Source organism: Grammomys surdaster, unplaced genomic scaffold (genome assembly GCF_004785775.1).
Source record: "Grammomys surdaster isolate TR1022 unplaced genomic scaffold, NIH_TR_1.0 173, whole genome shotgun sequence".
Taxonomy (NCBI): domain Eukaryota; kingdom Metazoa; phylum Chordata; class Mammalia; order Rodentia; family Muridae; genus Grammomys; species Grammomys surdaster.
This window is the reverse complement of record NW_021604621.1, coordinates 354,960-367,054: the sequence shown is the minus strand read 5'-3', so window position 1 is coordinate 367,054 and position 12,095 is coordinate 354,960. Positions and strand designations below refer to the sequence as shown.

The window sequence follows — 12,095 nt, the reverse complement described above, 5'->3', positions numbered from 1 at the left end:
TCAACACACATTTTAACAAGATCCCCAGGTAATTTGTGGGAAGATAAAGTTGTACATACACTGATTTAAAGCAAATTGGATACTTGAAAACCAAACTACCACAAATTGGTGGCCATTAAACAGGTTTCCATAAAGTCTCTCAGAGGCATCATTATTAAAAATGTAAGCTCTGCCATATAAGGTGGTTTATATTGCTCTTTTAAACAAAAGGTTCTATTAGTACCCATTCATTAATATTTCCTGGTAATTTCTGGTAATGGTAAAAAAAAAACTGTGATATCAGTTGGAGTTACAGCTAAAAAGGGAATTTGCTGTTAACCAGCCATAATCATTTCTATACTTTTCTCTAAACTCATGAAATTGCTTCCATACTAAAAGAAAGCTGAGAACTAGAGAGATTTCTCAGTGGTAAATACTTATTGCATTAAGCAAGAGGATCTGAATAAAAAGTCTAGAGCAACTATTCACATCTATAATCCCAGGGCTGGGGTGGAGGAACAGAGACAGGAGGATTACTGAGCTTTGTTGCCTGCCACCCTAGCTCTAGGTTCAATGAGAGACTTTGTCTCAAGGGAATAAGTGAGAGAGACACCTGATGTCCTCCTCTAGCTTTTGTGCATGCCTTCATGTACAACACACACACACACACACACACACACACACACACACACACACACCTGAAAGTTGAGGAGTTCCCAAACTTATCACAGAAGTAGCTTTGTTGGTAGAGGATATCACTAGAGATCAAAGTGACCATCACATACCTTAATTTCTTTTATTCTCATGTAATGTTTTAATTAAATTTTATGTTACTTGTTGTGTTTAAGGTGTAAACATTAACTCCAAACAAAGACAATAAGTAAATTAAATGACTAGAAATTTTATGGTCTGGGTTAATAATTTTTAACAAAATATTTCACAAATAAACAATATCTCTATATATAGAAAGGAGAAGACATGTTCCTAGCATTGCAGTTGTGTCTATGTTTTTATTACATTGTCTGATCCTGTGTGGGGTAAGTGTAGATTTTTATATAAAACCCAAATGCCACTAAATGTGAACTCATACACCCCTATTATGTTTACAACTCGCCATACAAATATTATCTACTGTCACTGTTAAAAGAATCAGCCTATGTTGTGACTATCACATGAGAGCATACTATAAAGTCTGATGCTTAAGCTAAAGTATATCAAATGGTAGTAGTAGGAAGTAATAAAATCCAAAAGTGGCATGGAATCTGTCTCCTTGATATATACTAGGAGACTCTAAAATATATATCTAGAGAATGATGTTTATATGAATGAATGTGTGGTAGTATTATCCATAATGGCCAAAGGGGTGAAATACCCTAAGAATTCAGTAACTAATGAAAGGATAAACAAATGTCAGATATTCATATGGCAGAATATTACTCAACAATGAATAGGCATGAATTAATGGAATTATATATTATGATTGAACCTTGGAAATATTATGGTAAAGGGAATCTAATCACAAAACCTTTATTGATGATGCTTGTATGATATAACTAAAATAGACAAATCTATAAGAGATAAAAAGCAAACTGGTGAATGCATGTGTGGGCTGGAAATGGGAACAGGAATTGACTATCAGTTGGCATGAGGGTATGTTTTGGGATAATGGAATAAGGACCTGAGTTCAAATCCTGACACCTATGTTAACAAGCTGTGCATCCATGCTCCAAACACCTGAAGCTCCACCTCTGGGAGGTCTAACAGCTTTTTTTGGCCCCTATATATGGCACCTCTCACTACACATATGTATATACTCAAATATACACACAAATATTTTTTCTAAGTTAAAAATACCTCTCTCATGGAAACAGCATGCACAGGGCTTACATGGGTCTATGCCGTGTCCTCTGTACATATATTTTAGTACTGTAATGAAATTCCTAAATGTGTGAATGCGTGGGTCTCTTAACAATTGTGCTTGTTCTTGGAGGTTTTATTTTTTTGTCAGATTGGCTTCTTTGTCCAACTTCAGTATGCTTTTATTTCATATTTTATTTTGTTAAGATCTAAATCCTTAGATGCAAAAAAATACACCTGTCTAAAAATGAGCCCCATGAACTTAGACTCCTTGAAAATACAGGCAATACTCACATAGTTTGCATGTTGTCACATAATCCATGTTTACACTGATTTCGACAATCATGGTCCTGAGGTGATCCAAGCATCTGTCTCTCCTTAAAATTTTTAACACGAGAGAAGATATGTTCTGATTCATTAACAATATCCCACCAATCATACAGTCAAAAGAGAAAACTGAAAGAAAGCTTTAAAACATTGAACATGTCATGAATGGCATGACTACAGGTTGGCATCCAAAACCTTTTTATTTTTAAATTTTGAGTTTTTTTATTCACTTTACATCCTGATTACAGACCCACTCCCTCCTCTCTTCTCCAGACTTGGATAGCCTGGTTAGGCATACAGAACTTTTAACCATGCATTTTATTACTGAACAGTTTTATTAGTCAGTTTGTTGATACCTAAAACTAATTCACAGTCTGTTCAGTGATATCAGAATAGCAGCTCCTCCCTTTTTGGGTAAGGTCATATGCAACCATCACACTAGAGGTTTAGTCTGTACTGATCACATATATCAATGACCATTCATACCCAACGATTCTGCCCTCTCAACAGTAGGCATATTATATACAAAAGTTAGCTAGCACATGAGGGCTAAATTGAACACCAGATGCAATCTTTCATTGGAATATTTTTATTTACATTTTATATTTAAAGAGAATCAGTACAAATTGGGGCATATTTACAGCATTTTCAAATCGGTGTACAAGAATGCAATGGTTTCATCCATTATATATTCAGCAAACAAAAATACACGTCTGTTCTATTTTTGTCTAAATTCTGTGGGAATTCGCACTGGGAACAAAACTAATGGACAAGCCACACCAAGTAGAAATAAAGTGCATCTTTTCAATAGCTCTATTTAACTTTGGTGGTTGAAGCTTCAAACTTTATATTAAGGCACCTGGAGTCCCCCCTCCCCTTGATTCTTTTTCAAACACCAACAAAATGCATCCACAAAATTATAGATATATGGACAGAATTTAAATTTCATGTAATTAGAGACCACAAGGCCAAGTGTAAACTCAATTTTCAAAGTCAACATTATTTGGAAACTATTTTCCACTGACAAATCTTACAGAACATTTTCTGTAGATAAATTCTGCACAGTAAGCAGTTACCAATTTTCTACAATTTATTCAGCTATTCCTATTTTCAAATCTGATGGTAGTTTCTATCTTGTGCTTTTGAAAACATCAAGTTTGAGAAATACTTTACAATGTATTTGTAAGAAATTTTTTGTGTCTATAATCTTGTGTGGTGTCACTAATATACTGATCAACCAATTCAGTTCATATTTTTCTGACAAACTATGCTCAACACTCACATGAAATACATACACAGCTTAATTTTAAAATGAAAAGGTTAAAATGACTATTTTGCTTTAATCTTGTACTATCAACTTAATGCCTAAATTCGCATTGCTTTTTTTTTTGTTTTTACAAATTCCAGATTAATATAAGCACCTGGAGACAAACCCTGACACATAGAGCCCAAGCTAAAGTAGTAGTATTGTTTAATTATGATACTATCATAAAACAAAGTGATTACAGCTACTCCACAGTTTTAAAGCAACATTTTTTTTATAAGAAAGTTGTTGAAAATGAAAAACCTGACTACTTGTAGACAGTTCTGAATGTTTAAAAATGTTGCTATCACTATCACCAAGAGGAAACTTGCCTATGAAAAACATTATAGTGAGTTTGTGGAAAACGGTACTGGGTTAAATATGTTAAGCCATTTAACTATAGTATAATATAAGTCATCTCAGCACTTTCAGTATCGTTCTTGTTTTACGTTTACCCAGTTCATTCATAGTAAACTAGGCCCTGATTGGCAGTCCTGTTGTTACTAACGGGTCAAGTTTTCTATTGACACAGGTTTTTAAGATTTAACTTCTCGAACAGCCATCTCTTGACCAGGAGTTTCATCTTCTTCAAAGGTTGGGTTGTCAACATGGGGAACAACATCCACGGCCACAGAATTTGCTTCATGGTTTACCAGCTGTAGATTTTCATCTGGACACAGAAGTAAAAAATGTTAGGATGATAGTACCTTTCTTTCCTTTCAAGGCAGACGTCTGCACTCATTCCCAAGAAGGCTTCCTTATTCAATGCCATCTTATTCTATGATTATACCAATGATTATATCTTAATACTATGTGACTCTTAAAAAATATCAAGTCTGGGATGGCCTCCTGTACTCATAGCACTCAGGGGGTAAAGCATAAGAATTCTTGTGCCTTCCAGGATAGCATGAGCTGCACAGTACATTTCAGGCTGGCCTAAGCTACAGTATAAGATCCTATCTCCAAAAAAATTTATATTGTTTCTCTTAAGGCACTTTTGGCATTATTGATTTATGATTCCTTTTTTAAAATTTATGTATATGTGCTTTTACCTAACTTATAAACTCATTAAGGGCAAAAGTTAACATCTTTTATGTTCTTTCATTTCTAAATATAGCAGGTCTTAAACCTGGCTGCACACTACTATCCCTTTGGCTATTTGAACCTAACTGCATAGTAAACAGAATACATAATCATCCTAGAAGAAAAAAGGTTGGTGATGAACAAAACAACACCGAAGTAACTTCAAGCCATACAGCTAAAAGGAAATGGATTGTACCGTAGTTGCTAAAGAGAATAGAATTGAAAGGTCAAGTAAATATATTTTAGATAAGGGAAGCCTTTCTCCTTTCACTGTCACTAAAAGGAATTCCAAGTAAGGCCAGGAGGATAATCTTGAATGAGCCCAGTGGTGTGCAGCTGTAATGACATACATCCAGCAGTAGAAACTCAGTGTCTTCCAGATAAGAGGGAGAGGGACAAAGAAAGGATGGGAGGAGGAGCTTTGTAAGTAAACATGCATCTCCTAGCCTTGTTCTTTGAATTAACTGTAATAACCACCCTATGACAATAAGTGAGTGTGCCTAGTGCCCATATCTTGCTTTTGATATAATAATCTCTAAGGGAAGAACTCTTGAAGAAATGGCAGATTCTGGGACAGAGAGTATGTAAGATTAACCTAGATTCTAGCCTAAGTGTTAGCAAACTACATCTTGAAGAGCCAAAGCCACAATTAAGAGTGCTTTTCACTGAGCATACATGGGATGCCCAATGGCTCAGGCACATATCCAGCAGAGGACTGTCTTATCTGGCCTCAGTGGGAGAAGATGCCCTTAATCCTGTAGGGACTTGATGTGCCAGTGTAGGGGCATACCTGGAGGGGGCACCCTCTCACAGGAGAAGTGGCTGACAGATGGGGTGAAGAATTCTGCAAGGGGGGATTGGGGAGGGGGCAACATTTGGGACTTAAATAAAATAATTAATTTAAAAGAATTCTTTTTACAATTTAAAAAGGTTTCAAAACCAACCAACCCCTCCCTAAAGAGACACAAAAAAAGAATATGCAACAGAAACATATATGGCCTTCAATCCCTAAATATTTACTGCCTGGTCCCTTAAAGGGGAAAAAAAGGCAACCCAAGACCGAAAACAAGCTATAGTAACAGAAAGTAAGGAAGTCAAAAGAACAAAAACCCAACCTAACCAAGATTCTGAGGACAGAATTGGGGACTTTATGAGCAACGGACAAATCATGAAACTAACAAAGAATGAAAGAAGTTCTATGATCTCAATCTACTATAAATAACCTAACAAAATGGAAAAGGAATGGCTCCCCCTTACATTTCAAAATTAATATGTGTGGGAAGAATGACAGAATTAGCAAATCACTATTTGATGAATAATTATAACAGGAAGTATCAATTATTGTGAAAGTTGGCCAGGGAAGGAACCACGAAAAACAAGATACGTGTATAGTTTCTAAGCATCTATCAAAAAAGATATTCAGTAATTACAAATGGAAAATAGTAACTTTAAAGGGAAGAATTTGGCAGACAAAACCCTTAACCAAGTGAACAAAGTTAAGATCATTTGTAATGAGAACATTGTGTACCTCATAATATGTGCTGCTTACTGGGACACAGCATCCACTTCTCTGGCATTCTTACCAGAAATGGACAGTGATTTAATTATCATAAAGTAGCAGACAAAGAACATTTTATAAAGTAACAGAAAAGTAATATTCAAAAGTATCAACCTCATGAAAGGCAAACATTAAGGAATTGCCATAGACTGGAGATATGAGGGGACATAAAAGTAAATGAAAAGTGGCATCTTGAGACAGAAAAGGGACATGCATGGGCCGACTGCTCAAGCTGAACAAGGTCTCTAGTAAATATTTCATCAGCTCATTTCCTAGGTTCCATATAAGTATACGGGTATATAAGATGTTCACATTTACAGAGGCTAGGACATGGTAGATGGGTATTCTCTGTACGATTATTGAAATGCATTTTCTTAATCAATCTCAAGTTATTTCAAAAGTAAAATAAAAACTATCTGTAATTAATTAGGCACCATCCATCATGAATTCTGATTTAATTGCTCTAAAGTGCTTTTCATATGCCATGCTTTTTACAATTTTAATTTAATTTATCTTTTACTTGTTCACTACATCCTACTCACTGCTCTCCTCCAGGTCATTCCCTCCCACAATCCTTTCCCCTTCCGCCCTCCCCTTCTCCTCTGAGTGGGTCAGGGCCCCACTGGGTATCTGTCCCCACCCTGTATGCCATGACTTAAAAAAAAAAAAAACAAGCAACAATCTCTCCATGTAATTCTGACATACAGCCAGGTTGACAACCAGGGGTCTTATTGGATGTACTCTCAGTGTGGTCCCACACCAGGAAATCTGTTAGGCTCCATTCAAAACCCACTACGTCAACAAATCCTCCAGGAAATTAGGTATGTAGTTAACTTTGAAGACTAGTGTACTAACAGGACTGATCTCAATGATGTGCCACACAGATGAAGTAAAGATGCATTTGCAAAGTGATAAATACCAACTTTCATTGTAATTATCAGCAACAAATATGCAAGATTTCCAAACCAGCAATATACACAGACCAGACTAAATTATAATCTAAGTGGTCACGTTTTTTTCAAGACAAACTTACATTTTTCAGGCAGCAGGGTGTGCTGAGTAGAAAAGAGGTTAATATAGGATGCTCTAGAGGAACTAAAATCTGTCTGAAACAATTTAGTTCTTAAAATGCACTAATAGAAATTCATGGTTGTGGATATTTAAGTGAAATAAAGGCCTCTCCAAGAGGCGGAGAGGCAAGTCTTCAAAGGCAGAGCAGGTGTCAGACTGAGAAAGTTAGGGTGGAATGGCATAGAGATATGCAGGGAATTCACACTGCAGCTATGTATGGAAGATTAGAAATTAGGGGGACAGAACTGAGAAAATATACTGAATCAGCAGGAAAGAGGGAGTGAAGAAGCTAGGGAAGGAGAATCCTTAAGGCCTTAAAGTGGGTACCACTGTCATTCATCCAAGGATGAGGCAGAGCATGGGTCATTATTTCATTTGCTCTTTAAACGATCTGTAGAGTCTCTTCTGCTTCCCCACCTTCCTAAGCAACCCCTACAAGAACTGAACACAATCAAGTACAATGGAATATTTTTATATAAAAAAATCTAGCCCAAATTAAATTATCTTTTATCTTCACCGAATTCTATTACCATACCATTATGGGAATATAAGATCATCAAGACAAACAAACAATGACTCTGTATTACAGGTAGAATAATTCACAGATTATTAAGATTCCTATGAGTGTGCTCAAGGAAACGTCTGGAGATTAGGTTGCAAGAAATGCAAAGTTGGCTTTGACATAGTTGTGTGCCTCATGACATCTTCAGAAATGATATCTATGGCACTGATAAGGCCACAGAGGGCAAAGGTTTATGTCATGGGAAGCTGAAATGTTCACAAGCTATTGTAGTAATTCATTTCCTCCACTTTTATGCTAACACTGGGTTACCTCAAAGTAAGGACTGAGGGAAAACTTTCAAACCAAGAAAAACACAGAGCTACCAGGCAAGAGGATCAGGAGGAATTCAAGGCCAGTGTGGGCTACATGAGACCCTGTCTCAAAAAAGACAAAAAATGAACACACATTCAAAAAAGCAGATTCCCAGCTCCCTGGAATTGTTAAAGGTAGGCAGATATGATTTTTGGTAATGCTTAAACTAAAATGTAGTTAATTTCCCATAAATATGTAATCTTTAACTGTATAATTCAACTAGGGGTGTAGCTAAATTGCAGTATGTACGTGGCTCTGGTTTCCATGACCAATAATGCAAAAAAAAAAAAAGAAAATATATAGGTTCAAAGGGTTTTGTTATAACCACAAAAATTTGCAACTATCACCACTACCTGATTATTTTCTTTTAAAAATTAGAATTATTTAGTTTCTGTATATGAGTGTTTTGCCTGAATGTATGCATATGCACCATGGTACTCTCAGAGGTCAAGGGAAGCTAAAGCCATGTGATGCCCTGGAACTGGAGTTACAGATCATGTGGATGCTAAACAACAGACTCAAAATTGCTGAAAGAGGAAGGAGTGCTCTTAACCACCGAGCCACCTCTATGGCCTCTACCTAATTTTAGAACAGTTCTGTCTCTCCCAAAAGAAATCCCTTACCTATTGGCAGTCATCCATCTACCATCCTTATCCTTGGACTGTAGCAACCAAGAATCTGCCACCTATAATAGTGTACCTGGCCTCTTCATATAAATAAAATGATAAGCAAGGCACAGTAGTGTTGGTTTGTAATCTTAGCACTTTGGAGGTAAAGGCTATCCTCAGCTACATAGCAAGTTCAAGGCCAATCTGGTTTCTCTAAGATCCTGTTTCAAAAAAACAAAAGGAAACAAGCAAAAATGGAGTCCTACAGTATATAATATGTGACACTTTGTGTCTGGAACCTTAGTATTAGTAGAGTGTTTCCAAGACTCATGTCTATATAGTACCTATCAATAAAAAATTTAACTTAAATTTATTGATGGTATGTATTTGCACATACATGTGTACATATGTGTGCATACGTTCATGCATGTATGTGTGTGCGTGTGTTTGGGAGGGGGTGTCAAATAAGAACTGAAGAGAATCAGTTGTCTTCGTCTACAAATCAGATCCTGGGATTAAATTTAGGTTGTCAGAGTTGAGAACAAGTATCTTACCCCTTGAGGCATCTTGCTGGCTTTTTTTCTTATTTGTTGACACAGGTCTTCCTATATAATCGAAGCTAGCCTTAAATTTGTGGCATCCCTTCTACCTCTGCCTCCCAAGTGCTCTGATTACAAGCATGAGTTGCCATATTTTTCACATCATTCCCTTTTTGTTGTGTAGCCCTAGCTGTCCTGAAACTGACAAAGTAGACCAGGCTGGCCCTGAATTCACAGAGACTGGCTTGCTTCTGCCTGAGTTCCGGGATTAAAGCTATGTACCACCATGCCTGGCACCTTCCGTTTAACACTTACACCAAATTTTGTTTATTCGCATGTTAGTTAATAGACAAATCATTTCCACTTAGGTGGTATTAGGAACAACACTGCTGGCAACACTCATGTACTAGCTTTGTGTGGGCATATGTTTTCACTTATCTTGGCAAAATAAGCACTTAGCAATGGGGAAAAAAAAGAAAAACCTTGAGAGAGTGAGGTTCGAGAATGGAAAAATAATTTATAAGGAGATTTGATATTTTTAGAAGTAACAAACAACCTCCAAACATTCCCATTCATGTAAAATTAGTAAACTGTAATAATAATTTCACATGAATTCCAAACAATATGTTCAACCTGAGTGTCTAACAATTGATTCATGTTCTAGAAAAGTCAACAGGTGGCAGCACATACCATTGTTCAACCTAGTTTTCTATCTGCAAAATGATTTCTGATAGGCAGAAATCTAGCTTTTGTAAATCAAATTCTTCTATTATTTCTGGTGCCATTTATTCTACATTCTGATTTATCTGCAATAAACAACAGCTTCTAAAGTTTAAAGTTGCTCATTTGCCTCAGCAAGGAGTCAATTAGCCAACATTTAAACGGCCCAGGGCATTTTCCAACAAAACTCTCCTTTTGTGAATAATCCCAATTCCTTCTGCATGCCATCTATTTTAGGAATATTTGAATATGTATGTTCTCTTTGAATATGCATATACTCTATGGCAAGAGTGCAAATTTCATTGTGCCATTTTAAATAGAAAAAACTTGAAATGGCATAAGGAATAAATGAAACAACTACTAAAAAGCAAGAATCCATGTCCAGATGTGTGGTCCACAGGAGATTACTTGTGATGAGCCCACTGCTCTTTAGTGCTGTGCTTACTTGCTGATTGCGCATGTTCCTCCAGAGGTGGCTCATCTGCTCCCTGTACTGAAGCATATCCAGATGATGCAGTCTCACTGTGATTGTCCTCTTCATGGGGTGAGGCAGTATTAGATGTTTCATTAGAAACAGGAACTTGTAAAGACACTGATCCATCTTCAACATCCACCTTGGGAAAGCGTTTGAACAAAACAAGACATTTGGATTACGTGTATTACATTGACATATGATTATGATGTTTTCATTGGTGATAACTTATAGAAATATTTCTTAGCCTCATAAACTTCTAATCCATTTTCATGATCACAAAAAACTCTTGCTGGCCCCAGTCACAGTAGCAAGGGCAGGAATTGGCTATACCAATGGGATATATATGTCTTCATTTGGCTGATGCCTTCACCTCAAAATATAATTGCTGGTACAAAGTAAGGACTCAGTATACATTAATATATGTTATTCTGTTACAAAAGAGAGCTGAGCATTGCTCTCATCTGTACATTTCTGTTAAGTTTGAACTTATTTTATTGAGTTGATTTTATTGTATCTTGAAGATAAGTTTTTCATTTGCCAAATATAAAATTATAATTTTATTATGCTTTCTCAAATTAACTAACATGGTCATTAATGATAAACTTGATCACTGTAATAATGACAAGGTTAAAACAGAAAAGTAGATAAAAACTTGGTAGTTTATATAGCTATCAGTTCTAATTATGATCCAAATAATAAGTACATTTGAGAAGAAGGAAAATAGATAGGTCCAAGATGGTAGAAATCTCCCTGTGTCTATGAAAGTAATATGCCTAGTTTTAGGAATAAACTGTGATTTGCACATTACCTACCCAGAGAGAGAAGGATGCTATTTTCACGAATGCCCAGGCATATAAATACCACACTGCTGAAGTTCCTTCACAGAAAGAATATAGCAATATTTACCTCAATTCCAAGAGCTTTGAGAATGTCACACTTGCACATGGGGCAAGTCCTGTGTTCTAAAAGCCAAGGGTCCACACATGTCTTATGGAAAATATGACTAACGAAGGAGAAAAAAGATAATTTAGTTTTAAGATGTGAAACAGAAACAACACTTTGACATATACACACACATACAAACACACACACTCAGATTACATTTAGCCTTTGCACGGATATCTTTTTCTCCCTTTAAATATGCCATTAATAATGGAGCCACGAGAATAAATTTTGAAGATTTCATAATACAGAGCTCTTAAATGTAACCCCATTACTCTAGCCTCAAAAAGCAATTTTTAATATTCATAACTTGAAAATGGCTAATGCTACATGATTTAAGTCTGTTGGTATTTCAAATGTTATAATATTAAAAGTTGTCAGTTCCCTACTCTTAAAATAGAATCACCATTCTCAGCAACAGAATAATGCTATAGTACTGAGTACAACACAGTGTCAATGCTTTAGGCAAGGAAATATGCTCCAAGAATATCACTATTAGTTGAGAGAAAATAACATTCCAGAGGAGTCAGTTTTTAAAAAAATCTAAAGAGTTAAGACTTCAAAGTAGGGCACCAAGATGATTTTCTTTTTTCTCAATAGCAATATTAGAATGAATTTAAAATAATCAAGTACTAACACACCACACCATACCACATACACACACACAGACACACACACACACACACAGACACACACACACACACAGACACAGACACACACACACACACACACACACACACACACACACACACACACACA

The 12,095-nt window shown here is 36.1% G+C and overlaps 2 protein-coding genes across 3 annotated transcripts in view; both read right to left on the bottom strand.

The window, feature by feature from the left end:
- The window catches only part of Tbc1d8b (TBC1 domain family member 8B), a 61,831-nt gene extending 59,673 nt beyond the window's left edge, over positions 1–2,158 (bottom strand). The window contains exon 1 of the mRNA XM_028767506.1: positions 2,131–2,158. Within this exon, the coding sequence (XP_028623339.1) occupies positions 2,131–2,158 (28 nt within the window). The remainder of the gene's footprint in view (positions 1–2,130) is intronic.
- Positions 2,159–2,729: 571 nt separating this feature from the next.
- Rnf128 (ring finger protein 128) overlaps positions 2,730–12,095 on the bottom strand; it is a 101,971-nt gene continuing 92,605 nt past the window's right edge. For both annotated transcript variants that reach the window (XM_028767472.1, XM_028767471.1), the window contains exons 5-7: positions 11,301–11,397; positions 10,365–10,533; positions 2,730–4,136 (exon numbers count right to left, since the gene is read on the bottom strand). In XM_028767472.1, coding sequence (XP_028623305.1) covers positions 4,003–4,136; positions 10,365–10,533; positions 11,301–11,397 — 400 coding nt within the window. In that variant the 3' untranslated portion in view covers positions 2,730–4,002. The remainder of the gene's footprint in view (positions 4,137–10,364; positions 10,534–11,300; positions 11,398–12,095) is intronic.